This window comes from Anopheles nili, chromosome 2, assembly GCF_943737925.1.
Source record: "Anopheles nili chromosome 2, idAnoNiliSN_F5_01, whole genome shotgun sequence".
NCBI classification, from domain to species: domain Eukaryota; kingdom Metazoa; phylum Arthropoda; class Insecta; order Diptera; family Culicidae; genus Anopheles; species Anopheles nili.
In genome coordinates, this window is record NC_071291.1 from 11,816,856 (window position 1) to 11,844,782 (window position 27,927).

General features: G+C 51.6%; 5 protein-coding genes across 5 annotated transcripts; all 5 read left to right on the forward strand.

The window, feature by feature from the left end:
• Positions 1-14,577: 14,577 nt before the first annotated feature.
• LOC128730956 (ATP-binding cassette sub-family G member 5) lies at positions 14,578-20,334 on the forward strand. The gene is made up of 7 exons (XM_053824048.1): positions 14,578-14,720; positions 16,487-16,852; positions 16,915-18,132; positions 18,196-18,339; positions 18,414-18,673; positions 19,158-19,438; positions 19,520-20,334. The coding sequence occupies exons 1-7, from the start codon at positions 14,578-14,580 to the stop codon at positions 19,766-19,768; spliced, it is 2,661 nt and encodes an 886-aa protein (XP_053680023.1). The 3' UTR covers positions 19,769-20,334.
• Positions 20,335-21,495: 1,161 nt separating this feature from the next.
• Positions 21,496-22,496, forward strand: LOC128731962 (protein D3-like). The gene is made up of 2 exons (XM_053825122.1): positions 21,496-22,199; positions 22,264-22,496. Exons 1-2 carry the CDS (start codon positions 21,706-21,708, stop codon positions 22,403-22,405), a joined length of 636 nt encoding a protein of 211 aa, XP_053681097.1. The 5' UTR covers positions 21,496-21,705; the 3' UTR covers positions 22,406-22,496.
• Positions 22,497-23,384: 888 nt separating this feature from the next.
• Positions 23,385-24,046, forward strand: LOC128722212 (protein D2-like). Its single transcript, XM_053816066.1, has 2 exons — positions 23,385-23,812; positions 23,893-24,046. Exons 1-2 carry the CDS (start codon positions 23,391-23,393, stop codon positions 24,044-24,046), a joined length of 576 nt encoding a protein of 191 aa, XP_053672041.1. The 5' UTR covers positions 23,385-23,390.
• A 1,807-nt stretch (positions 24,047-25,853) lies between these two features.
• Positions 25,854-26,690, forward strand: LOC128731145 (protein D3-like). The gene is made up of 2 exons (XM_053824243.1): positions 25,854-26,054; positions 26,136-26,690. The coding sequence occupies exons 1-2, from the start codon at positions 25,854-25,856 to the stop codon at positions 26,625-26,627; spliced, it is 693 nt and encodes a 230-aa protein (XP_053680218.1). The 3' UTR covers positions 26,628-26,690.
• Positions 26,691-27,117: 427 nt separating this feature from the next.
• Positions 27,118-27,891, forward strand: LOC128720792 (protein D3-like). Its single transcript, XM_053814486.1, has 2 exons — positions 27,118-27,766; positions 27,836-27,891. The coding sequence occupies exons 1-2, from the start codon at positions 27,118-27,120 to the stop codon at positions 27,889-27,891; spliced, it is 705 nt and encodes a 234-aa protein (XP_053670461.1).
• Positions 27,892-27,927: the final 36 nt, after the last annotated feature.

The window sequence follows — 27,927 nt, forward strand, 5'->3', positions numbered from 1 at the left end:
TTGCCGCACTGTGTTGTGTCTTAATAATTCTGATGAACTGATGATGTCCCTCATAGATGTGTTTCTCTTCACTCTCAGCTGCATAAGAAATTCGTTGGGAAAGCTTCGATCCATATCAAATCAAAATTACTTAATTATATACTTATTTCTAATCATAGAAACCCTTTTCCTGCCCTCAAATGGCCAACTGTCAAGGTTTTCCGGTCATTCTTGGCCCCCGGTCTGAAGCCCGACTTCCCGTTGCGTGCACCAGCGTCCAAACGGAAGCAAAATTGGACACCCTACGCACGGGAAGTGAACCACGCGTGGTGCCGTACGCGGGACGTCCAAGAACGGTTTCACCGTAGGGTGGCTTCCTTCTCGATCGAGCCCTCGTGAAGGGGCGCGATATCGCGTCATCGTCGTCGTCGTCACGACCGGTTCCGGTGGAACTCCCCACGAAATTGCTAATTGTTGGGCTCCAGCTTTTGACTACCGGTTCTCCGGTGGGCCAGCCACCCTTGGAGTTCAGTGATTTGAATTCATTTAATTGCCGCTCGGTAGGCCAACTCCGTCAGCCAGCCCAGTCAGGCTGCTGAGGCGCAGAACGCTACCGTAGTTACGGTCTGTGCACGTTTAGTTACCGGCCCGACTGAGCCATACTACGGATTTTCCACCAGCGTTTGGGTTATCTAACACACCGCATAAACCCGAAGGAATGCTTGGGACAGCATGGAAATGTACGTGAGGGTTTTAACATCACCAGATTCATATGGAAAAAAATTATAGCCAACCTATTGTGGTCTCGATTTACGGCTTTTCATTCCCTCCCCAACACAGGATGCACTTTCCCATTTCACTCACTTACGGCCAAACGGGCTCGATGCTGTCCGAGTGACAAATTTGAGCGAGATTTCCTCGCGGAAATCGACCTATCCCTCAGGGCGCGGCTTCCTAAAGCCATCACCTCCGACACCTCGCCAGCCGGCAAACAAATGTCACGAAAGCGATCAAACAAGAGCTCTTTCCTTTCGCAAGGGAAGAAAGCACCGAACGAAGCAAAAAAAAACTTTCTTTCACTTTCGACACATACTAACCGTGGACCAGGCGCGAGCCCGCGAGGCTTATTTGCATGGCATAAGTTGGGTTGGGTTTCGTACGCGCGTGTGTGGCCATTTTTTTTTGTTTTGCTTTTGTTTTCACGACCCAAAACGCACCACCGAACGAAAGTTCGAACGCATAAAATCCCACCCCAACGGTCGCGTCGGTGGGAAAAGAAAAGAAAATCAAATAAAAACCGTGTCCGAGGCTTCCGACCCGGTCACTCAACTTTCCCTACGCACGGAGGCTGTCGCCTGTGGGAACGGAGGGTGACCGAATGCGAAGGCGGCTGCCCAACGGCTAGGAATGGCCGGGAACCGGTTCACGGGAACGGTCACGATCTCCCAAGCCGTGTAGGGCCGCCTGGTTCCGAAAATAAATCGCTCCGCGGTATGGTAAGCGCCCGCAGCCAAATGCATCGCATGCGATTGCTCGTTCAAGACGATTTCTCTCATAACTTACCGCGGACGAGAACGCTGGAATTCGCTCGCCGTCGAATGCCGTCAGGTGATCAGCCACACGGAAGATGGACCGTGTCTCGGTTTGATTCGTTGCTAATATTTATCTCCTCCACCGCTGGGGCCGGATCGTTTACGCGGCTAGAACACGAAATCCCTCGAATGGAGCGATCATCATCATTCAATCAACCGCCCATCACCTGCCGGCAATCCGCGGGAACGTTCTGAGTGGCGCGAAAGAGCCATCGAAGAGGCATTCCGGACGTCGAGTGGTTTGGCAACACAAACAGAAAAGGGTTCGAGTGGGGAAACTCTCCCACAGCATCCCTGGTGCGCCGGGTTTGTACGGGTGATTTTTTCGAATGCCTCGTACAGTTAGCTTTTCCGCGCTTCCGATGCCACGATGGAAAACGATGGAGCGGCCGTTGCATAATGATGCTTAAACGCCTGCTCTCAGCCAACCGCAATCGAAGGGAGGTGGTATTAGAATAAAGACATAACAAGCCTTAAAGAGGGAACCTTTCAACGGATCTTTGGAAAGAACTTTTTTTTTGCGCAACAACCCTTCACGGGCATGCAGAATAGGAACGCTTTAACGGCACCTATTCGACTGGGAATGATTGCCACGGAATGAATTATTATCATTTTCACATTTTCCACGTTTCAGTGTTTGGGAAAGATGGAAACAAAAATACAAAAACCTCCATCGTAGCGCGTTGATCAAGTTTGTTCATTAAGTGAAGCATTTCAAACGATCACCGGCAGGTTGCAAACAAAAAAAAGGTGCCAAGAGCAATATGTTTGTGGGTTGTTTTTTTTTTCTTCATTATTTTACCGAAGCTTTAAAGAGATTTTTTTTTGTTTCAAACGATCAACGATGTTCACTACACCACTTAAACACCGCCACCCCGGCGAAAAGTTGCCGAAGAGGAGAGAGCGAAAATAAAATAAAAAATCCGCACCATCACCGAGGAATCCCCGTGGGCGGGGGAAGGTGACTGCCGGCGAAATCGGGAGCGGGAACGAGCCCGGCAAAAGGTCAATGGCATGGCCACACCCGCAACCCAAGCGCGAGCAATCGAACGACGCCTTGTCGGGAGTCGCCACCATCGCGAAGGCTCACGTGAGCGCAAACATCTCCCTACCGGCCACCCTTTTGCTTCCAACTGCCTGCCAATTCCGCGGCCAATTCCAGGGCCCTGAGACGTTCTTTGGCGGGCGGAGGATCGGTTGGACGTTGTTCTTCCGCGTGGTTCTTCGCTTCGCGAGCCGCGCAGCAAAGCAAGGTTACGAAAGCGGCTATTACAAAGATGGGTGGGCGGTCGTCGTGGTCGTTTGGCGAAGAGGAAAACCACGGCATGCTGTGTGAGAGAGAGAGAGAGAGAGAGAGAGAGAGAGAGAAAGAAAGACAAAGCGGAAGGGAAATCCGTTTCTACAAGGTGCCGGTGTGTGTGTGTGTCGAAGTCACAAGCCGTGGTGCTTCTGGAGGGCATAAAAAGCACAACATTAAAATACATATTTTCGCTAGAAATACGCTTCGTTTTTGAACTTGCGCCAGCATCCACGGGAAGGATCGAGTTGACACGCCATGGTCGCGCTGTTTTGCGTTTGTTTTGACATTTTTGACAGCTCGCGTTGGCCTTCGCGGACCATAAAAAGGCAAACGAGAAATTCAAATCGCAAACATGCATTCACGCCAACCGATCGAAGCAACTAACCCCCGGTGGGTTTATTCTGCTAGTGAAAATGCAGCCATTCTGGATGGCTCCATTTTCTTCCCTTGCTGTTACGCCGCTTCTTCGCTCGCTCTTATCGCGCGGCGGAAAGTTCAGCGACTTTTTCCTTGCTCCGCACCGCGGTGTCACGGGCTTTTCCTATCCGATCTTCGTCCCGGGGCGGCTCGAGCGCTTACGCAAGAAACGGAGCGTAATGGTACACGTCGTTCTGGCGTTCGACTCGTTTCATCCATTTCGCCATGGCCCACCACTTTACCTCCGCGTGTGTGTGTGTGTGTGCTCTGACAAAAACCAGAGGAAAGAATGGAAAAACGCGATCCTCTCCTATGCCAGCCCCCGAGTATCCCCCGGAAAAGGGTGGTTTTTCCTTACCAGCCTCAATCCAGCGTCGTTGTCGTCGTCGTCTCGGGGAAACGATCGCTCGGTCGAACGGTGCGACACGCGAAATGAGACAGCTATTTTTCTGTTTGCTTTTTTGTGTGTGCTACGAATTGACGAGCGTTCTTCTCGGGGCTGCTAGAGCCACATTTCCCCGTATGGAGATCGAGCGAAGTGAAGGCGATACACAATTACAATGGATCCCTGAAGGAATGGTATGCAACGTTTGAGAGAACGATCGCTTTTCCTGTGCACCATCGTTTAAACCTTCCTTCCCAAAGCACTCGAACGCGCGGTTGTTTGTATGAATCGACGAAAACTCGCCAACACGCCAACTGGCAGGCACTGGTTTAGTCCAACTCGAACCTCTCAAGGGCCTCTCGAACGGTGGCGTGTTGCCGAACGTTGGCTATTTCCACGGAACACATCACCACGCTCCACGAGGCTTCACGTGTTTACAGTTACATTTTACGTCCGTTTTACGTCTGTCTAGCGCCCCCATGTGGCCATCTCTCGTGTGTGTGTGGGCTTTTCGTGGTCAATCCACGGCAAAGTGACTCATAAGAACAGCACGAGAACGCTTTGGGTTCTTTGGACGTTCAAGCGTCCAGGTGTACGTGGCCGTCTGGCGTACCAAGTGCTGCTGATGGCGCCCCAATCCCACATCAAACGTCACGAGTACGCCAAGTAAGCCACCACAATGGCCCCCATCGGCATCCAGCACGAATCCGGGGCGAAAGGAATGATTTAGACGTCACGGGGTGGCTCGAGCTTGGGTTCGACAGTGAAGAAAAAAAAAACAAAAGCACAACCGGTAATTTACTGGAAATCACACGGCCATTGGCCGACTTGGCTTGCTCTCGTTTGTCTCCCGTCGGTGGGGTATTTTTTGTGTTTTTTTTTTGTTTCGTTTGCTCTCGCTTGGTCCTAAAGCTCTCTAACCGGCTGGCGCAGCATCGAAAGCATCGAAGCACGATTGAACGGTCCCGTCGCACGCGGGTTTGGGTCTAATTTGTCTTCGCTCGTCACCCGGAGGCTGCCGGATTGCTGGGGATTGTCTGGAAAATGGTCCATGGCCGGGTGGACTTTTACTTTAATGGGCTTCGGCTGGCTCGCATTGGCTTGTGGGCCCGTGTTTTCGTGCCTTCTGGGGACCCCCTTGGGCTACCGGTGTTTGGCGTTGTGTCATAAACGAAATGGTCTACCCTAAAACTAAAACCACTAAGGAAGCGAAATATTTATCGCCTTCCATCTTGGCTTCATGGGCTTTTGAGCGCGTACTGGCGATTTCTCTCATTAAGCAAAGTTCTCCTCCATTTGGTGAGGCACCTTTGGGGCCGTTCGGCCGTACTAAAGCATTGCAGTTCAGTTTGTGTGACGTACGAATACCATTTGAAGCTGCGAGTGAATGCCAAGGCAGCGTGCAAGCTATTGCGTGGGAATGCAAATGCCACAATAAACAATCGATTAAACCGGAATGCGTCAGTGTAGCACGATAACATTCTCAAGTTCGAGCATGATTTAGGATGCAGTTTTTTTCTTATTGCAAACAGTTCAATGAATTGTTTGCTCATTCATAAAAAAATCTGGCCTATAATAATGAGCACAAAACTGTGGGTTTTCCGCGTGCATCGTAAAGCCTAATTTGTTCGTTATGTAAAAAAAAGTCCCTTTAAAGCGCCATTGGATCAAAACCCGGAACGAATCACTACGGAGAGGAAAACCAGTACGCGACAATAACGTGACATAAGCGCACGATGCGCACCAAAATCAGAGGCCATTCGGTACGCTCGCCAACGCAGCGCTGCACTCGCTGCACTAAAACACTTCTCAAGGTCGTAAAAGCCACCCAAACGGAACGCCCGAATGGGGCGTGTGGGTGGTGGAAATGCTACAAAAAGGCTTAACAAATTTGTCTCTGTGTGTGTGGTTGTTTTTTTTTTTCGACGCCCCCAAAACCGCGGTCCCGCAAGATAGGAGGGTCCAGCTTAAATGCAGCACCGGCGTCAAAGGCATCACACCGTGTATCGTGGCGTTTTGGGGTCTAAAAAAGCACCAAACGGGTATGGTTGCGGTACGAGTTCCATTCGCAATCGGCCCGGTTTTTTCAGATTATCAAACGTAACGGTGATATCACGGTGTCAGGCAATCGCTATCACGCTCCTTTGCTCAGCCTCGCAAGTTGCATAATGCAGCGTTGCAGTTCGCGCATCGCTGGAGCTGCTGCAGCTTCGAGAAGGAGCCGGAGTGGGTCGTGTTGCCTAGGCGAGAGGTTTAACTGGCGCATTTACTTCGCATATGATGCAGCTGCTTGCTGGACCCGAAAAGCGAACCTGATGCGCCACATTCCTGGCATCCAACCAGGCTCCGGGACAGGCCACGCACTCGCAACCGGTTGCCATTTTGTGCGCGAGTTCAAGTGCGCAACCATCTTCACGCGACACCAACGCGCCTTGCGCCTACGTTTGCGTTACGCCACCGTTTCGAGGCTTTGACATTCAACCGGTTGCGTGGTGCTGCATTTGTAACCGGGCCCCTGTTGGCAGGCTGTTGATGGATGAGGCAAATGTGTTGTTCTTGTGCTGTTGAGGCGTCTCACCTCGACGATTAAGTTCTAATAGCATATGTGTCGATTGGATTAGCTAGCAGTAAAGTTTAAACGATGCAGATTTACTAGAATAACGTCCATCTTAAGCTGACCTTTTGGTTGGACAAGATACATAAAGTTTCATTTTTTTTTCTTGCTCCCAAGCTAGTTATAAAAGTATGCTCCTACTTGGAGACTCTGCAAGATGTAAGTGACTGACGCGCCGGAAGTGGCATTTTATTTTAATTCCCATCCTTCAGCAAACGAAACACCCAGACACGAACCATTGTCAGACGGGCGAGCTTGATTTCCTCGATTTTCGTCCTCGATCCGTGCCATCTTTGCAGCTTCGTCACCACGCAGCGGAAGCTCATCAGTATTCTGGTATTTCTCGCCACCGGAGACAAACGCCACTCGGCGTCACCGGTGGTGCATTATTATTGCTCACCCTCGAAGCCGTCCGTAATTGCTACCGAGCTGGGAAGCTTCCTCTGTTTCTCTTTGTTTATTCCAACTCCCCGGTGGGGTTTAATTGAAAATACAGACAAACGGAAAAGACGATGAGTGTCGTAAAATGGGCTCGCAAAATGCAAAAAGAAACGAAGGAACCATTCGAAGGGTTTTGCACTTGAAAGAAGAGCACTGCAGAAATTAATCGTTCACATATCCTCATCATACTGAGACGACGTGCGTGCAAACCAATCCCGTTTTAAATATTTACTCGCCGTTTAAACCTTTACCAGACATCGAGTGATTCACCGAGCGACAAACACCACCCGGGATGGGATGTCACCCCGTTAGGGTCCACCTGATCGTTCTTTGTGCATCCAACCGATCGAGGGTGTGGTTGAAATGGGATCTAGCGTTGTTTCGAAACCAAACGCGACCCGCAAAAGGAAAGCGTTCCCCCGTTGTGGTGACAAAAGAATGAAACGCTTCCATAACCGATACTTCGGTCCACCGCATGCGATCGATCGGCTACCGGAAAGATCGCTCCCCGAACGGTGACAAAAGCCGGTGGGAAGCTCTCAGCATTTATCAGCCAAACAAAATGGGTGAATAAAAAACCCGAACACCCAACCAGGAAGCCAAGCGATAGAAAGACCTTGCCTCTCTTCGTGGGCTCGCTTGCACGCGTGCATTCCGGGCGATGTTCTACTATTGTTCCGCGATCAAAACCAAGGTTGGGTGGTGAATTTGGTTTGAAAATTTATCTCTCATTGTTGGTGCTTCCATCCGCTTTGCGTTGTGCAGAATATCCCAATACGAGCAAGCGGAAAACAGCAACCGTCTCGTCGGTGTTATGAGGCGTACGGTGGAATTTTTGTACAAACGCACCACACGGTCGCTTGGTTTCGATAGATTTCTAGCACCATGCGTACACTATGGAAAGTGTAAACAATCCCTTAATGCTATTAATGACCAATTTCCAAGGGAAAGTCCTCATAATCGCTCGATCATTAGTTATGGCTTTAAAAGCTGCGTGTACGGCAGTGAAACGCTCGTCAAATTGTGGAAACCAAATTCGCCAAGTGATCATCACACGGCGCATTAGCACCTCCATGAAAAGCTTCTCAACTACCTTCCTTTCGCTGCGCAGCAATAAATGCCACCACGCTGCGCTTCTCAAGCGGGTAATTACGAGCGATACCTGTCAAATATCTTTATTCAACCTAATTAGCCAACAACGTGCCACAAGTCCTGTGCGGCAAGGTGTGTGCGTGTGTGTGTAGTTGCTCCCATCGTTCCCAGCGACACCTGCCTGACCTTTTCGGGGCGTGTGCCCACCCACCTGACGCTAAAACCTGCGCGCACTCCCACGCACTTTCCCTCGCGCACGCGCACGAGGCTCTGCTTTTCTCATGCTCCAGATTCGCAGGCCTTCCCGAGGTTGGTTCGTAAGGTTTGGAGACTCTCACTCTCGTTCTCAGTCTTTCACCGATGGCACGGGCCAGCTGGCAAGGGTTGCCCTTCTCAGGGTTGCAGGTGCGTGTGGTGATCGCGCTTTATTACCTCCCCCACCCTCAAGCCCACCCTCTCCCTGATGCCAGTCGCCCGTTTAGCTGATTGAGATCGGTTTGGGATTTTATTGCCATTTTAGATGCCTCATCGCGGCTCCAAAGCTTCATCGTCTCATCTCATCCATACATTCATTAGCTTTAGCGTGTACCTCTCAAAACCCCACCTTGCTTGGGGGGTCGGTTTTTCACCACCCCCATTGTTTCTAAGCGCGATTTCGGAGTTCGCACCCACGGCTTTCGGTTGGAAGGGTTAGCTACCAAGCCGTGGGCCGAACATCCGGTGCGAACACGGCGTGCGCGAATTGATTAGAAGGTTTCCTCCGGCCGGGCGGGAAAAAAAGGGCACGCAGCCGGTTCGTCGCCGCGCATTGAAGTCTTTCGTTTCATGACCACCGTTGGGACGGCGTTGGCGGCTGAACTTGACGCGCTTGAGAGCGTCTCGGGCGTCGGGCGGTTTTCGGGTCAAGATTCACCCCGTGCTCCCGGTCACGGACAATCGGACGATTGAAGATTCGCCACGGCCAACCAAACCGGGTCGCTGTAATGCTGGTCGTCTTTTGGTGTGGCCGGAAGTTGCGCTGATCGTGAGTGTGTCAGGGAGACCCTTTTGTGTCTCGGTGTTGTTAAGACGCCGGAAAAACGGGGCCATTGCACGTCACGAGTACAGTACTGGTGCGTTTCCGGTGAGCTTTTCCAACCGCGTCCAACGATGCGAATGACGCAAGGCTCAACGGACCAGTTCCTACATCATTTTCACCCCACGATTACACTACACATGCGTAAGTGTCACCAAGACTGCAGCTCATCGAACGGACGTTACGAGTGGCGTTCAGCTAATTTGCTTCCTTTTGCTGCGTTTTCTCGTACCACGCGTGAATTTCCATACTTTTCTGTCACAGTGACGCGCAGTCGTGCAAATATTTCCCAGTGCTCCAACGAGCTACAGACCGCCTGGAAAAAGGGGTCTATTATGTAGCGCCCGTTGCGTTCGTTCCGCGCATTATCCTCGCCCGTGATGATGATGTAATTTAAATATTGAAACTTGTTATCGCATTAAGCGAGTACGCGGCAAGAGGCTTCCCACTTTCTTCCAAATTCCCGATCACTTAGCGAGCTTTACCTAGTTAAACCGAACGGACGAATAAGAAAAAAAACTCTGCCATCTCGCCCAGCTCGAACGAGGCCAATCAGATCCAGCGCTGCTGCTGCTGCGGGAAGAGACTCGGTGTTAGTGGGTCATGCTGGATTTTAAAATAATCAACACCTCGTCTCCGGTAACGAGCGGTTTTTGGCCACAAAGCTCGAACGAAACCGGGGATTTTGGGGTGGAGGGAGAAAAAAAACCTCGCTCCCACCTAATGATGGAAGTACCGAGTCCGAATCGCGCCTTCCGATCATCGCCACGCGGCAATTTGGGATTCCCCGCACCGTGAGGCATCTTCACGAAACGTGGCCCCCGGAGAAAAGTGGAATACGGCACACGCTTTCTTTGCGGCGTGGCATGCGTCGGACGCTTTTCCGCGGCCGTTTCGGGAGCGTTCCGTTAGCTGGCAGCAGCTCATCTGCTCACCATACGGCCCTTCGTATAACCGATCCATACGGTACGTTGGAAGGGCTCGCTCTGCGGAGGGGGATCGAGGAGACAGGAAGTTCCTCCTCGTGCCGACCGTTTTGAGAGGAAAATGGTCCGAAATGGGAAGATCTTTTTTTCTCGTACATGATTTTTTGTATGAGTCGAAAAAAAAAATTACAAAAAAATCCTCCGTTACAATCGCACCTAAACGAGCCGATCGCTTGCAGCAACGGTTGATGGGTGATCGATCGTGAGCCTCACGTATTGGCTCGCATCCAACGGCTGACATCGGCTTTCCGAGGCATCGTGGAAATTCGATCGCAACGGCACATTCCGCTTCGATGCAGGTGCGCAATGGTGACCCCGCCAGGGTTAGGTTCTTTACGCGAGGATAGAAAACTTACGATCGCACCGCCACAGGGCTTTTGGGCCAAGGATTAAAGGTATTATAGGCTTGCCGAGAGGAAAGTTGCTGGTTGTCGTGAACTTGATCGCTCGAGCTCGCCTGGAAGGCTAATGAAATGGTAATGAACCGTTGCATAGCTCGTGCTGGAGTTTGTTTTCTCGAGCTAATGGAGGTTTCCGTCTATCTGTTCTGTGTCTTTTTTTGTCTGCTGCCGACTCTAATAATCAGCTGCAAAATTGGGGGGTCTAGTCCGGAGATTGGACAGTGTGTGTGTTTAAGTAATCTGGTTGTTGGGAACCTGAGTTTCCATTTCCAACGCACCCGTGTGTCGTGATATTTAATCCCGCTTCACAAACATGGTCGTTTTTGAAAAGGCTCTACCCCTGCCAGAAACCTGCTCCAGTGTGATAAGCAACCAGTGCGGACGTGACAAGCTCGCAACCCATCAAAAATCCATCAATTTTCCCTCACGACCCTCCCACCGAACAGTCCAAACGCCCTCCCAGACTATCCCCAACAAACCCGAAGGTGGTGGCCTCGATTCCGCACCCGAAAGGTGAACCGCAAAGTGACACCGCCAAGATCAATGCCGGCCGCGAACACACAAAAAAAAAACCGCGAGAGAAACGCACCAGACGCGCCAGGAAAGGCGAAAATATTTGTGATGAAAGTTTTTTTTTATACTTTTTTCGGAATAAACCAAACCACAACCGGACACATCCGGGCCAGCGGGCGGGGAGAGAATGTGTGTAACACTTTCACTGGCATTTCCTACCGCGAGTGGACGCGATCACCACTCGAAAGGATTCGCGACTAATTCACGCGTTTCGTCTCGCCATCGTCGGTGGCTTTCGCTTGGGTTGGCTTTCAACGAATGGTCCATCGAATCCGAGTCGCGCATGTTTGCGCATTGATTTGCAACTCATTTGGATGAGGAATCTCACATTTGCACCCTTGGTCTCGTTGTGTGAGTCTCGGTAAGTGGCTGGGGCAGTCCTTTAGAGGGCGAAATCCGTCCGTCCCAGACGCTAGTTTTCTAGCCCAATGATCACCGTTAGGGAAGAGAATGGCTACGAGGGAAAACTGGGTGAACAACAGCAGCATCTCGCCGGTATGGTTCACCAGCACGACGAAAGGGGACGTCCAGCATCGAAATGGACTGGCGAGAAAGAAGCACCGGCGAAGACGTCAACGAGGAAGAAAAGCAAGAGAGCGAAGGAAAGAAAGAAAAAAAAACATAATAATCATAAACCGGTATGCCTGGAAAACCGGTGCCCGAGGGTTCCGAGTGTACGGATTTACAATTAGCGTTAGGCGAGCCGGACCAAGATGCGGCCCAGTCGCGGCTGGACACACCGGTGAGAAGAGATGTGTTACATTCAACAAGCGGACGGGAACGTGTTTGCGTTGCTGGCCCGGGCTTAGAAACCGGACCCTTCCCGAGGTCCCGGCTCGAAGTCTGGAATCGGGACGCAAATCACGGCATGTCGCACCGAAGTGGCAGTGTGTTGGTCCCGAGGGATGTGAGCCTTAGCTTAGCGAACAAAACGCGCTGGAATGCTTGTTGAAGCTGCTCTGGAAAAACAAGGAAGAGGAATAAGAAACTATAACAAACTCGCCTGCCACTCGTCTCGACGAGTTGGGAAAATAAACCCTTTAAACGAGTGTCTGCAGCGCACTCGAGGGTTAACCAACCTGCTAAACGGCTTCAACCGCCGTGAACGTCGCGATTCGACCGGATCGAGATCGATTCCGGTTGATCATCTGCTTTGCCATTCGCCTCGTGCGGTGTTAAAGGGCCCGTGCATAAAGGTGGAGTGGGGGCGTAAAACAATAGACACACTTTCCCATCTAATTACCCCCGCACACGAAGCCCTTTTGTATCGCGAAAGTGAGCCAACAACCCTTCGGCCCTCTAAAATCGAAAGCAGCATAGAACGGTTGCTGAGTGGATGGTGAAGATGATGAAAAAAAAAAACACTCCGTCATAATTGAGCGAGCAAAGCGGAAGAATACGGCCACGGTGGACAATCGGAGGGTGTCTTCGGGATGCTTTGTTGCAGCTCAGAAAGTAACGTTACATCGAGTGCGACTTGCAAAAGTCGCTAGCCCTTCTCGTGAGCGATGAAGAGACGATGCAAATGAGCCGAGCAAAATGAACAACAAAAAAAAAGCCCTCCGCACTGATGCTGCACCGAAGTGCATCCCGTAGGAACGTTTCTTGAACGCTGCAACTTCTCTCCTGTGCGTGTCGTTCGAGTGCTGGGGCGAGTTTGTGGTGGTGTTTTTTTTTCATGCTTCTCCTCCCTGATGTTATTTGTTGCTCATGCCTGCTAGTCTTTTTCCCTGCAGCTCACGTTTCAACCTCCCGTAATATGCCGCCACGGGCGTTCGGTGGTCTAACGGAATTTCGTCCATGGTCCACACATTGCTGCCACTAACTGTACGTGATAAGGTGTGTAAATTGTGGCATTCCAGCAGCCCAAGCCCCATCCCCTGCAGCGAAGGGAAAAGGGTTGCCACGGGCGCACGCAATGGCATAATTTCTTCATCCGACCGTGTGCGGATGATAACGGACGCTGCAGGAACCTGCTTCCGTAGCTTTTGTGGGGGGGTTTTTCCGAGCGGGATTGTTTGGGGACGCGTGACGCACCTCAAGGGCACCTTCTCAGCCTGCCCGTCATCGGAAACGGAAGTGCAATGTGGCAGCAGCCGTTGCGTGCATTCATTGGACAGCTCGGAAACGATGCCAACGGGTTCGTAGTAATGTGTGTCCGCTCGTCATCTGTTGGGAGAGAAGTTTCCGTGCTCGCGTCATAGGTGGTTTGTTTAACGTTGATAGGTTTGAAAATAGGAACACACGTCTTGCGTGGCGGTTTGTCACTGGCCGTCATCATTTTTAATGCACCCAGCAATACCTTGCATCGGGGAGATTTCTGAGAGCTTCTGTACCATTGCTTCTTTATACATCGAAACGGTATATGGAAAAGTATAGATCGTTTATTATGACTCTTTTTCAAATAAAATGAATTTCCACGATTTTGAGAATCTCTTATAAATTTTTTATTTAATTTATCTTAACAATAATATATCATACTAAACACCTAAATGGCACGCATCTCAATCAACTTCAATTGTAACATAAAAGCAACTAAACACCAAACGAGCTTCAGGTGGGTTCGAAAACTCTCCCAGTGATAGGCACACTCTCTAGCCGATTAATCACTGCCACCGGTATCAGACCTTCCGGCAATGAAAAACTCGAAGAATGGGCTACCCTGGGCTAGGTGAAAGTTGATCGACACCAGCGCATTCGGCAAGAAAGTAACGCTGCTCGTGAAGCGCGAAAGAATAAGGATCACCACAAACGCGATCGCGATCGACACCTGGGTTGGGTGTTGAGCGGGTTGATGTTTGTGGTGTGCTTTTGTTACGTTTCCCTATTGTTTGCGGTCGGTTCGGTTGCATCGTGTCGATCCCAACTGCACCACCGCAGTCATGCATGCCATCCCGAGCCCATTTCCTGCCGTCTTCGGGTCTGTGGGTGTTGCATTTGATCGCACTCCTTCAGCTTCCTTTGTGAAGCTATTCGTGCAGAAGACGAATGATGGCGAGTGGGCTTGCATTTTATTCGAGCTATCGCACGTCAGCACACTCGAGTAACATTGCGCAACTGAGCCGCTTTTCCAGCTGACAGCTTGAACCGCCTCATTTCGTAACCCTTCGCCGGCCGGTCGGTTATGATTTATTGATAAGCAATTGACGAAATAAACCCCACCTGGGGTCGAGCCCGGGAGGCGATCGCTGTGTGCGCGAGCTCGAGCTAAGATAAATAAAGTCAGATTGCGTCGAAAGAAACCCGAGATCAAACGGTGTGATGAAACCGACCGAAAGGAATGTCAATTCGTCGGCTAATGGTGCGATGGCGCACTTAATATCACCGAGTCGGCATGGGCGGAGAGTCCATTAAAGTCGAAGGGAGTAGGGCCCACCCACCGGGCCGTTGAGGTCGAACCGGAACCGGAGATGAAGCTCTCATTACGATGCATGATGTGAACGCCTGCCTGTGGCCCTGGGAAGGTGCTCAGTCGCATGATCTGCAGGCGTTCTGCGATAGGTGACGCCACTCACTTGAACCATTAGCCATTAGACCAACGTGTCTCGGTGACGATCGGGAGACTCTAAAGCTAGAGATAATATTTGCAGCCGTGGCGGTGCCGAAACGGAGAGAAACCTTAACTTCCACGAAAACGCTTTTTCGGCCTTTTTCTCACCGCCAAATGGGGGCTTCTTTTTTCGTTTCCACTCGTTTCAGATCCACCTGGGTACCTGCATGGTATGGAACTGCGCAAAATGAGCACAGCCAAGCAGCAGCAGCAGCAACAGCAGCGCGAAGATCGCCGGTACTCGATGCCGCACGGGATGCACGGTACGCTTCCACCGGGGGCAACGGATGATCTGCACGCTTGGTCCATCTATCGGTAAGAGACTGCGAGTTGGGAAGCTTTCGAGAAACTACGGAATAGGGTATTGAGCTTTACGAGAGAACACAGAGGAAATGGCAGCAATGGTGACGAAAAACGCAATTGAAATTGAGATACGGTTTTTTTCATGTTGGTGATTCACAGAAAAGTTATCAAAATCCCATCCTCAAGTATGTCATGCTTTATTTGATCTTCCATCAGACATTACTCGATCGTATGATCTGAATGACAAAAGTGTTTAAAATTATGTTTGCGCAACTATATAGATTTCTTGTTGCTGTATATAGATCTTTGTTGCTGAATATAGTTCTTTAGAGAAAAGTTCTACACTGCACAGGTTCTCTGGTACTAACCAAAACTCATCATGAACAAATTCCTAGCCTTAATATTGATGAAAACCATCCACAATGCAGTATGTTTTACACGGTAACGAAGCCACTCGTTAGATCTTTCTAAGTAGATCATGCAACTATTATTAACTGGCCGATCCGATCCGTTTCCATCGCCTGGAGGGCCAATTTCCTCTGGCACCAGCAGTTATTTTCGGAAGCATCATTCCTTGCATCATTACTCGACGCTAGAAAATCGTCCGTTCCTGATACCGACACGCAATCCGGACCCGCTCGGATCGAATCCGATTGCGTCAGTTCGAGGCACGAATTCTTTGGCCCCCAAACGCAACGACGCTCCATTTTTTTCCCAACCTCACACGGTGGAAAATCGACACGCGCTAGGTGTGGTAGTCGGGCTTAATCGATTCGGTGAGCGGTTAGATTGACCTGATTTGGGTCGATCTCGCCGGTCGAACGGCCGAGCCTGAAAGACCGCTCCTCTAAGACACCGATGGAGCCCAATTTGGGGAAAAATCAAGCTGGCAAGGGCTTTCGTATGGTATGGTGTTGGTTTTTTTTTTCTGCCGTTGTTGTTTCTGCGTTACCACATTTTTTCACCCGGCCCGATCAATCGCCTCGTCTCGATTGCGAACATTCTGCGCGCAGGAGAACCATAACGGGCTCGATCGATTGTCACCCGCCCGCGGGTGGTTCGATCGATTGCGCCAATCTTACGGCGTTTGCACGCCCAAAGGCACCCTGAATCGACCTAACCTTGACGCCGAGACCTGGTTGCGGGGTTGCGAAACCAAACGAAAGCCGGGAGTTTGTCGCATTTCCGTCGCAACGAACGCAACCAACAGAGCTCCTGCTGGCTTTTTGGCTCACGTTGGCGCGACCTTCGACAAACACCGACGCCCGAGGTGTAACGGTGCCACATGAGACCCACGGACGATGGCTGCACGCGCCCTACGCCTCGGAGCGCGAAATTGTGCAACCGCACTGAGCACCGAGGGCAGTGCCGTTGGAATGTACAGCTGCAATTAGCCACAATGAGCTGCGACGTGTGCTTAGGCGGTGGGGCTTTGTTGGGTTCGAGCCCGTGAAATGGCTCCGCGGAGACATTTTGGGGGTGTTTTGGCGCCAGAACCTTCAACTTACTGGCCGACATGCCTACATTGGTTTATGGCGTGTTGCTCGAACTTTTAAACTTTATTGTTGCGAAACTCCTGCAGCTCAACTAACGACGGTTTCGGATTGTAGAATGCCTTCAGCCCAGAACTCGACACTGACAGCGAGGCGCACGGTGTTTAAATGTCACCTTTTGCCAGTCATTGTCAGTAACTTTGAGGCTTTGATGCTTGGAACAATCCTTGGAAATACCAAATTATTCACCATTAATCGATCATGCTTTGGATCATTTTCACACAGCCAAAATCTGAACTCAGACTTTGCCGACTCGGCCCTCGGTTCGTCGGATAAATCACCCAAACCGTACGGCTCTCAGTACCACCAGCGAGACACGGCCATCTTGAACCACCCACGCTATGGCCCCAAGCAGAACCCGATCAACTCGAACATGTACACCTACCTCAAGTTCGGCTTACCACGCGTTTTCCCACCAAACGGTGGCCAACCGATGGCAAACGGACGTCCAGGACGTGCGTCAGCCAAGGCGAATGGACGAGGCCGCGTTAACCGGGGCTACCGAGACAGTACTGGACCTGGTCCTGGATCATCGGGATACGACAGTAGCGACAATGAAACGAACCGTGGTCGTGTACCGGCCAACCTCAGGTAAGCTAGACTTCATCATCAATGTCTCCGTGTCCTCATGGCTTTTGTTTCTCGTGTTGCAGGAAGTACCGCAGTGAGTCGGACTTTCGGGCGATTGGAGCCACTGGTACGTCACGACCGAGTTCTCGCGCTCAGGGCATCCCACTGGCCGCACTCAAGCAGGCAAATAGCCGAGCCAGCATAGCGGGCACACACGTCTACAACCCGTACGCGACCAACCTGCGCCATCACAACCTACGCTCGCAGAGTGAGGCCGATCTGTTGGCCGAATGGGACTACGACGACTCACCGACGTACGGCGAGACACGTCTCTATCCAGAGGACGCACTATACGCGACCCAAAGCCGGCGACACTCGATGGCAGGTCTCGTGTACCCCAACATCCAGGTACATTGTCTAGACGTACTGCCAGGTCTGCGTGGAGTGTCACTGCAGGCGAAGGCAGGTGATCTGTTCGCGATTATGGCTACGGCTCAACGTGAAGGCACAGCTCTGGTGGAAGCGTTGGCCGGCGTTCGTCAACGCCTTGGTGGTGAGATCCTGGTAAACGGACAGCAGGTTAACCGACGTATCCTGCGCCAGCTGTGTGGGTACGTTCCGGCACTTGGTGCAGCTCCACTAGACCCACGTATGAGCGTTCAGAGTACACTGTCATTCGCGGCGGCCTTACGTGGTCCGTACGATCGAGCCGACCTGAAAGAGCGCATCGACATTCTGGTGGAGGACCTCGGTTTGACGGCGGTTCGTTCGGCAAACGTGTCCCGGTTGACGCACTCCGAGAAGCAAAGACTGAATGTGGCTTGCCAGCTGCTGACGCAAGCCTCGATCCTGCTGCTCGATCAGACCACCATCAACATGGACATCTTCGATACGTTCTTCCTCGTGGAGTACCTGCGGCAGTGGTGCAGTGCGGGTCGGATTGTGCTGATGACACTACAGCCGCCCACCTTCGAGATCCTGTCGATGTGCTCAGGTGTACTGCTGCTGTCAGGTGGTCGTACAGTATACTCAGGCAGTAGAGCGGATCTGCCGCGACATATGGGTCAGCTTGGGTATCCGTGTCCACCGTTCAAGAACCCCGCCGACTACTATCTGGATCTGGTCACACTCGACGATCTGTCTGCGGCAGCGTTGCTGGAGTCGTCTGCTCGCATCGAGTCACTTGCTAACTCGTGGGATCACGTGAATGCTGAGCCACCGTTGGCTGCACCTGTTACGAACCTGCCCGAACCCACACGTAGTGCTGGGTTCTTCTCACAGATCCATGCCCTCGCTAAGAGGTAGGTCCATTCCTCGTCCGGGAACCAAGCTCGATAACTAAACACACTGTTTCTACCTTGTAGGTATATGACGTACAAGCAACCGGGTTCACTGCTCACCTGGATAAGCCGATTGATCCTGGCTGCCGTCCTGTCACTGTTCATCGGTTGCATCTTCTGGGACGTACCGGCTTCTGATCCCCAGCTCAACTTGAACGATCGTCTTGGGTAAGTCACCTGATCACCTGATCAGCATCTACATCCGTTTGCTCACTGCTAATCGGATCTCAAACTCGTTACAGCTACCACCACTGCATGATGATGGTCGCTCTGTGGCCACTACTGCTTCTACAGATCCGAGACGTCCAGGAAGACCGGTTGCACGCGGAGAAAGATCTCCAGTTGGGACTGTACGGGCGTTTCCTGTACCTGCTGATCCAGAGCACGCTGAGCGTGATGCCGAGCTTGTGCATCTGGTTGGCGTATCTGCTGCCCGCCCACAGCATGGCCGGTCTCTACTCGTACACGAGCAACAACGATACCGGCATCTACTTGTACATGGGTACGGTTATAACGAAATGATCTATGTGGAGCAATTCTGACCGCATAAAAGCTATGCTGCTCTAGTAGTAATCTGTTAATCCTTGAACATCTGGATGCTTTGAACTTGCTCAATTTTTTACTCAGGTGTTTGAGATTAGTTTTTGATAACTCAAGGAAGTTGTTTTTGATAATAGTTCTTATATTCTTATTACAATGCTCAAATCTTATTACAATGTGAATCCAATGCTTATGTTCCTGGGAAACTGGCTTGCTTTGATTCCAGCATCCATGCCGTTTTAATAACGTAGTTCAAAAACTTTAAGATTGAACATGAATACTTCTTAAACTATCAGTCTAGGAGTAGTAAATTTAGTACGCCAGTAGATGGCAAGGAAAATTGTTTAGCGCAGAAGCAACATCGGTCAGATTGATCTCCACAATGATTGATCCTTAAGATGATGTCTACAATTGCTCACTAACAAAACATCTCAACTCAAAAACAGGTTACATGCTGCTCTACCTAATGGCCATACAAACGGTCGTGCTGTTCATCGCGCACCTGATCCCGTGCGGCGTGTCAGCTTCGATAGTCACCACGCTCGTGCTTCTGCTGATGGCAGCTGCCGGCGGATTCGCTCTTCACGTCGCAAACGTACCCGATTACCTACGGTGGGTCGAACTGGTGACCCCACAGAAATGGCTTACGCCTCTGCTCACCGAAAACGAGTTCAGTGCGGACACGCTGGCGAGCATCACCAGCCAGCAGCAGTGCCGAAACAAGCAGGTAAGTGACTTCATCACTTGATCCAAAAGCTTGCTCTCATCGACGACGACTCCTTGACTAACGCGAACGTCTCATCTGCAGGTGCAATACACCGAGATCATCGTGCAGCAGCCGTGCCCTCCACCGAATGGTACCATCGTCCTGGCCGACCATCAACTACTGCAGCGGGATCACGTGCTGGACACGACCGACATGTACACTTCGACCGTGCTCGGTTTGCTGCTAACCTGCATCGTGTTCTTCGCTCTCACGATGTTCGTCTTCCTGCTCAACTGCCAGTCGCTGTTCAGGAAAAAGGACACTTCCGGTCGGAACGGCAAGCACGCCTAGGCGAAGGTCAACGGATGCGGTTTCCATTTTGCCCCCAAAACCGCGTCAATGTAAAAGTGCTAGTTAATTTAATTTTATCTTCATTTTGACGACTCTTGTTTCGTCCAATTGCCCGAATTGTGGGCGATCGAAATTTGAGCCCGGTGTGGTGGTATGATTTTGGCCTTCCCTTCGTATGTATCATTATGTTAACCCTCCTATCCGTCCATGTCTCACTTTGATCTGATGTCCCTTAGAATCCCTTTCCCTAGAACAATAACAAAGGTAGTAGATGTACTTAATTTTTATCATAATTATTATCGGTTCACCCCGGACAGCCGGATTCGAACCGCGAGAGGTTGCGAAAGCGAAAGCGCAGTAGATCGATCGATTTTAAAGATTCTAACACATAGTTACGGTGGCCGACATCCTTATTCAGGTGGCCGACGAACGGACTCATTTGCAGCGTGCTCGCGACCTGGGCACGGCATTTATCGCAGAAGGTAACGGCCGAATCGGGACACGTGCGTCACACCGGTGGAAATTTGAAGAATAATACTTTTTTTTAAATAAACGACCACGAAGTAAACGGGATACATGACTGTGTGTTTGTTTCTTTAACGACTATTTTCTGCAACACGCTTTCTATTACAATTTTATCTATCAAACGAACGTGTTTGAAAAGGGAACTGCAAATCGAAAGAAACAGTGAAGGTTAAATGAAGTTAAAATTAATTAATTAAATTAAACCCCCTTTGAATGGTTGGAATTTTGTATAGTTTCATGTGCTACATGTTTCCCTATGTGAATGTGGAGTCAACTGATAGCCAACATATCACGCAGAATGGCTTCCGACTGTCACTATCATGACAGGGTATAAGCAAACGAACCACCAATCAATTATCAACCCCTGCGAACGGTCGACTATAAGCACACCCATTCAGCTTCACTATCTCGTATCATTTCGGTAGTCATCTGCATTCTCCTAACGATGACTAGCCAAATGGTCATTCTTGTCTAGCTCGTGTTTGCGCTCAAAAGTGCCACTTACTGTGAGCTACACAATGAAAACGATCTTTATTCAGATCGGGCTACAATGTGAAAGCCACCGCAAATGGATCAAATTTTCCGTTCGTTTCAAACGCGACCGGGAAATGATGCAACAAGCCAACTCAATGGAGCCCTCCCAAACATTGCTGCATTCAGCTAAAGCAATCAGCAAAACAAACACAACCATTTGCATAGATATCCCCTGCACCGGTTGGCATTAAAAAGCAATTACCGGTGCATCACGACCCGAGCCCGGGCTTGGGCTAATGATAACAACCCGGGAAATCATCGTACGTGAACGTTCGTGCGCCACTGTCACCGACACGGTGAACATATGATTTTCCAACCAACATGGCTCACGGTGGCTCACACCAACACCATGCAATGGGCCGTTTGAAGATCGGATCGCGTTGATCGTCTATAAAGCGATTCCGTAGACCGGTAAGGGATGATGGATCGATCGAGGCGCGCAGGGAGGCGCTCATTCATACACCCCATGTGTGTGTGTGTGTGTGTCTGCCGATGCAATTCGCGACGTATATAAAAGAGCATCTGGAAGGTGCTTTACATAACCGGTTCACGCATCGAGGGCTCGCGCACCCAACAATTCAACCCAACTCGACAGGCCTCTTGAAGCCTACGGAAACGTCTCGCCGAAAGAAGACGAAAGCTCGAAGACTAAGGCACACACACGCGCGTGAGTGTGTCCATCCCACGGGATCTCCAGTCTGTTCTCCGTTCGTTTGTGCCGTCTGGCCATCTCCAGTGTGTCGCAGTTCAGTCTTTGTTGTGCTCGCGTTCAAACAAGACGCGTTAGGGATTTCTTCGCGATTCGCGCCAACGAGCCTGCGAAAAAGGAATACCACGTGCGTGCGTGCGTGCGTGCGTGAGAACGAACCAACCGCGTGATGGTGCAACGTGTGAACGTGCTCAGTGGGGTGCTGACGGCGGCCGCAATGGTGGTGGCCCTTGGCCAAGCAGCCACCCCAGCCCGGGAAGCGTTCGAGCGCAACGAAATCGTACCGGATCTGCTCGAAACGGCTCCGGAACAAACGATCAAAGTGACGTACGCCGAGTCGGGCGTTGAGGTGTCGCTTGGGAACGAGCTGACCCCGACCGAGGTGCGAAACCGTCCCAAACTCTGCTGGGGCGTGGAACCGAAGGCTTTGTACACGGTGTTGATGGCTGATCCGGACGCACCGTCGCGCAGTAATCCTGAGATGCGAAGCTGGAAGCACTGGATGGTGGGAAATGTGGCCGGAACGGACCTCGATGGTGGTGAGGTGTTGGCCGATTATGTCGGCTCGGGTCCTCCACAAGGTACCGGATTGCATCGGTACGTGTTTCTCGTGTACAAGCAACCTGGACGTGTGGCGTTTAACGAGACGATTTTAAGCAGCCGGTAAGTAAGCTTTCGGGAAAGTCACCGCTGCCCTCAGAGTAACCTACGTTTCTGAACCTCTCAGGAACCCGAACCGCGGCAAGTGGTCGTTGGCGCAGTTCACGAGCACGTATCAGCTTGGCAACCCCATCGCAGGCAACTTCTATCAGGCACAGTACGATGACTACGTCCCGGAGCTTTACGCCACCTTCACGGACAACGCGTAAACGCATGAAGGTCGCATCCTGCCTGGTTCCTTCGTTCCTTCTGGTTCCTGCTCCCGGTCCCGGTGGATCTCCCACACACACACACACACACACACACACACCGAGCCCGCAGTCCCCGCACCACCTACACAACACGTTTTGGTTCCATCCACAGCACAAAATCACCGTGTTACAATAAAATGTAGCAAAAAAAAAAAAGAGAGAGAATTGTCAGAAAAAAAAACCACCCCTCTGCTTCGTTTGCTTGTTTTTTTTTCTCTCTCCTCCCATCCGCTCGTTGGTTCGTGTCCTTTCGGTGTCCCCGTTTCCAGGACCTAGGTGAGAAGCTCGCACACACCGCTCCAAGGTGGAAGAGAAGCACTTCCAGCGCTGATGGTGTTGCCTCGAAGCCGCCTCGTTCCGGCGCCGGGAACGGTGCCATTTTGCTTATTGTTTTCGTGCGGCAGGTCATCGAGGGTGGGTTGGTTGGTCCCAAACCACCCAAAACGGGGGGTTGCAATCTAGTTCACTTTCACGCGTTGTTTCCACCCGTTGGCACGGTGACGACCCCACCCACCAGTGCCAGTGACATCCTCGGCGAGGGCAGCACATCGGCCCGAATCGAGCGGGCTGGTTGGTCACAATTGTTCGGTCCTGCCCGGGTTTGGGTTTCGGAAAGAACAAGCAAAAGAATCGTAGCGTGCGATGGAAAAACCCAGCGCTCCAGTGCGGAAAATGAAAACTTTTTGTCGAAAGAACATTCGCCACCGCGTCGGCATGGTGCTGAGCGTTTACAGGCGCTGAAGTTTGGAGTGTTTAATTAGAATTAGACTCCCCCCACCCCCGAAGCCCCAAAGCGCTCCACCGTGTCCATAGTTCCGTGGTGGAGTCGTGTTAAAATAGTGGTCCTAAGGGCGACCTACAAACCCAGAACACCCACGGCAGCTCACCCACCTCACGACCGGGCGATAGCGATTAGTCGCGATTCTCGCGAGCCTCCGGCAGGATGTCGGATTTCGTGCGCGACATGCGCAACCACAAGATCGTGCCGGATGTGGTGCCGGTGCCACCGGACAGCCTGCTGCACGTCGTGTACCCCGGTGGGTTGCGTGTTAACCTCGGCAACGTGCTCACACCGACCGAGGTGAAGCAAATCCCGGACGTGAGCTGGCCAGACGCGGAACCGGACGCACTCTACACGCTGATCATGACGGATCCGGACGCACCGAGCCGGACGGCACCCAAATTCCGTGAATGGCACCATTGGCTGGTGGTGAACATTCCCGGGCTTGAGCTGGCCCGTGGGGACACGCTGTCGGATTACATTGGAGCGGCACCACCGCGAAAAACTGGCCTCCATCGGTACGTGTTCCTGCTGTACCGTCAGAACGAGCGCATTTACTTCAAGGAATCGCGGCTTTCGAACAGGTAAGAACGGCAAACGGCCCCTGTGCTTCTGGAGGTCAGCAGACTTTACAAGCTGGCGTGTTGGTGTGTCCTTTTTGCAGAAGCACCCAGGGTCGGGGCAAGTTTTCCACGCACCGGTTTTCGGAGAAGTACGAGCTGGGGTTGCCGGTGGCGGGCAACTTTTTCCAAGCGCAGTTCGACGACTACGTACCGAAGTTGTACCGTCAGCTGGGTCACTTTCAGAATGCCTTCTGAGAACACCCGCTGGGGGTGGGATGGGAAGGAGAGGAGGAGGGCAAGCCGCGAGAAAAGGTCGTTAAACTCTGGCTCGATCTTCGAAGGACCCCCGGTTGGGAGAAACCACGCCAGATGCTGCGGGGCAATCGTCGGGATGTGGCTCAAAAGCATGGACGACGATGTTACGACGCAATAGAAAGAAAAAGGATAAAGCAAAGAGACGCGTGGTGATCATGCGAACTGACAGCGATGGAAAAGCGAGCCACCGGTGAGACAGGAGGTTCGATGTGCTTGCGTACAACGGCACACACACACACACGCGCGCACAACACACAAAGAAAGCAGACAGGAGCAGAACAGACATTCACCGGCCTCGTGCGAACGTCAGTAGTCAGCCACGGAGAAGGATACATAAGCCGGGAGATGGAAATAATCAACGTACGCAAAAAGGGCGAAACCGGCAGACAGTGGCTGGCTTATGTGCGCTCACCTGTGCGTGGCTGACGGCGTCGCGGTGTGTGTGTGTGTGTGTGTGTGTGTGTGTGTGTGTGTGTGTGTGTGTGTGTGCGTTATACGAAAGGAATCATCGGACGCAACGTCGGGGATGTCCTGGAAGGGATCCTTGCCCCGTAAACAACAAGGACAGCAGCGGGACCGTGCGGTGCGTGCGAAACTGGCCAACGAACGATCGAAGCTGGAGCAGCACTTTTATGTAGAACGAAGCTTCTTACCAGCACCAGGTAGCGATTAGCATAATGCGGCGAAAAAAAAAGGAGCACGGAGTTTCGATGGAGTTTGCCCGAGAGCGAGAGGCCCTTTCTTGCGCGTGGAAGGGTTGCGAAATGCCTACAGAAGGGGTGTTTTTTTTTCATGCTGCGCGAGCCTAAAGACGATTATCATCGCACGGACTGCCGTGCGCAAGCGACAAGGATAAACGGTTGTGTTTGGTGGTGTGGCAGTTGGCGTTCGATGACAAAAAATATGCGACTTTCGGGCTGGTTGCGGCTGGCGGCAGGATCGTTTCATTGTTGCCAGCAACCACGGGATGGTTGCTCCTTCGGGAAGGAGCCACGGACGCGGTGTTTGTGGAAAGGGTCATTTAATTCCGGCACACACACACACACGCACACTCCATCGCGCAGGCAAACGCGCGAACACAAACGTAGCATAAAATTAGGTGATAAATGATGATTGAAAGCATTTTTAAAGGGGTACTGTTAGTTCATAAATTTCGCTCAGCAACCATTTGTGGTATTACATAAAATTGATCGTTAAATAAAGCGTCGCGACTTTTTGATTCATTAATCGCGTGGTTTGTTTGGATTAGCTATGCATTCTCTTAACCATGGTTAGGGTTGTTAGCTTCGCAACGTGTTGATTGAAAATTAATGAAAGCTCACCCCGTGGGCAGCATAGGTAAGGGAGGTTGTCGCCTGAGGTCAGGTGAAACCCTGAACCGCGTATCAACACAGCCACCATCGAATGATCGCGATCGTGATCGCGTGCCTCTGTCTACGGTTCACACAAACCACGACAAACTGCGGTGTGCGTTGACCAGATCGCGGGTGAGATTCAACACGACGGTGCACGCAATATACGCCCGAAAAAACAACCCTCACCCAACAATCGGCCGCGATCGTCGTTATCGCCGCACATAGTAGAGATTTACTGCGTGCCCGTGGTGCCTGTCAGATAGCGCAAAGCTAGATTGGGCGAAAAAGGTAGCAAAAAAAAACGACATCGATAGCTCATTGCATCTTCTCCCGAAGTGGCAGTTGAAGTGTGAGATAAGCGTCCCGGCAGCGGTGCTACGGAAGCGTGCAAGATGACGCGGCCATCGTGCCTAGTGCTAGTCTCGCTGTGGCTGTGTTTGGTGCTAGACAACGCTCGGAGTGTCAGCGGTGACGTAACGACGCCAGCAACAGCGGCAACAACTGGCCCCAACATGACCGACGTTCAACAGGTTTTCGCTCAGCATGAAGTGATTCCCGACGTGATCGACGTCGCACCGAAAGAGTTCGCAAAGGTACGGCCGCGGTTCAGTTGACGCTTTTCCTTTCGGTGTTTTTTTTCCTAATTTCCAAGTGTGGCGTTTTTTTTTTCTCAGATCTCCTATCCAAGCGGTGTGTCCGTTGACGGGGGCAATGAACTGCGACCGACGCAGGTTAAGGATCAGCCGCGCGTAGAGTGGACGGCCAATCCGGACGCGTTTTACACCCTCTTTATGGTGGATCCTGATGCACCCAACAGGAAGGAACCGAAGTTTCGTGAGATTGGCCACTGGCTGGTGGGTAACATTCCCGGTACGCGTGTCGATGAGGGCGACCATATGTACGCGTTTGTTGGTTCAGGACCTCCGAATGGTTCCGGACTGCACCGGTACGTGTTCCTGGTGTACGAGCAGCCGAACGGGCGGATTGATTTCTCGAAGGCACCGCGGGTTTCCAACCGAAGCCGAAATCATCGCGTTAACTATCGCCACCGGGAGTTCGTCAAGGAGTACGGGTTGGGTGAGTTGGTTGCTGGGAATTTCTACCAGGCACAGTACGACGACTACGTACCGACCCTGCACGCCCAACTGTCGTCCGGCACTGAGTAGAATGATAAGCACATGAAAAGAAGCTGTTTTTTGTCAACGAATTGAGGAAAAAATAGCAAGACATCATCCGATCACTCAAATAAAATCTGCTCTCATTGGCATCAAGGTCCTGGTGGAAGGAGAAAAAAATTCGTAGTGTCATTATCACCCTCCAAGCCCTAATTAAGCTCCTCGAGCATGGTGGTTCGAGATTGTTCCCAGCTAATGATCATTTTCTTTCGCATTTCCCAAGCCCCAACAGAATGCGTTGACCTGCGGTGCAGTTAGATAATCGATTCGCAACCAACCGGTGCAACGCATCTGCTGCACCGTTCACTTTTCGTGGGGAAATTCTAGTCCCCATATGGGAGAACCAGTTTTTCGCAACAATTCCGACGCTCGGGAGTCGTCGCCACCAACGACTACTTAGTGGGGGTTGGTTTAAAAGGAAAATCTCACCACCGTCCGGATGGCAGTCTGTTCGTACCGTTCGTTCACCACCGCCGGCAGGATGTCCTCGGTGCGTCGTGTGTCTTTGCTGCTGGTTTGCCTAGTGCTGCTCGAATCGCGAGCTTCCGATATACTGAACGATGCGCACGTGTACCGTGCGTTCGCCTCGTTCGAGGTGGTTCCAGATCTGATCGATGAGGCGCCTGATTGCTGGGCGCGGGTGTCATTTAAAAGTGGCCGTCAGGCGGAAGGTGGAAATCGGCTAACACCGACTCAGATCCGAAATCCTCCCGTCGTCACGTGGAACTCGAACGAACGGGCGTTGTACACGCTCATCATGACCGATCCGGATGTGCCATCGCGTGATGATCCGCGTTTCCGAGAGTTCATCCATTGGGCGGTTGGCAACATTCCTGGAAACGACATTGATCGGGGTGAAACCCTTGTCGAGTATCTCGGTGCGGTGACTCCTCGCGGTACAGGTCTGCATCGATTCGTGCTGCTCGTGTTCGAACACCTGCAGAAGCTGGACTTTTCCGGGGAGCCGAGGATCACGAACGTGTGCGGAACGGCACGGCGGTACTTTTCCACGCGCAATTTCACGCGAAAGTACGAGCTCACCAATCTGTACGCGGGAAATTTCTTCCAGACGCAGTACGACGACTACGTGGCCACGGTGCAGGCGCAGTTGCGTGAATGTGAGAGCGAACGTGAGTTCGACTGGCTCGTGCAGTGAGTTTGATGCTAGAATCGTTTGCTTCTTTCTTTGGTTCCCCTAGGTTCGCTGAACGAACTGAACGGAGCGCGAAATGGGACCGTTTTCGGTGGACCATAAAATGTAGCGGTGATCTGAAAATAACGTTTAGTAACG

Coding starts and splice junctions, on each gene's coding strand:
- LOC128730956 (XM_053824048.1), top strand. CDS start 14,578: ATGGAACTGCGCAAAATGAGCACAGCCAAGCAGCAGCAGCAGCAACAG. Junction 14,721..16,486: donor CACGCTTGGTCCATCTATCG/GTAAGAGACTGC, acceptor ATTTTCACACAG/CCAAAATCTGAACTCAGACT. Junction 18,340..18,413: donor AACTTGAACGATCGTCTTGG/GTAAGTCACCTG, acceptor AACTCGTTACAG/CTACCACCACTGCATGATGA.
- LOC128731962 (XM_053825122.1), top strand. CDS start 21,706: ATGGTGCAACGTGTGAACGTGCTCAGTGGGGTGCTGACGGCGGCCGCA. Junction 22,200..22,263: donor GAGACGATTTTAAGCAGCCG/GTAAGTAAGCTT, acceptor TGAACCTCTCAG/GAACCCGAACCGCGGCAAGT.
- LOC128722212 (XM_053816066.1), top strand. CDS start 23,391: ATGTCGGATTTCGTGCGCGACATGCGCAACCACAAGATCGTGCCGGAT. Junction 23,813..23,892: donor GAATCGCGGCTTTCGAACAG/GTAAGAACGGCA, acceptor TCCTTTTTGCAG/AAGCACCCAGGGTCGGGGCA.
- LOC128731145 (XM_053824243.1), top strand. CDS start 25,854: ATGACGCGGCCATCGTGCCTAGTGCTAGTCTCGCTGTGGCTGTGTTTG. Junction 26,055..26,135: donor CACCGAAAGAGTTCGCAAAG/GTACGGCCGCGG, acceptor TTTTTTTCTCAG/ATCTCCTATCCAAGCGGTGT.
- LOC128720792 (XM_053814486.1), top strand. CDS start 27,118: ATGTCCTCGGTGCGTCGTGTGTCTTTGCTGCTGGTTTGCCTAGTGCTG. Junction 27,767..27,835: donor GCGTGAATGTGAGAGCGAAC/GTGAGTTCGACT, acceptor TGGTTCCCCTAG/GTTCGCTGAACGAACTGAAC.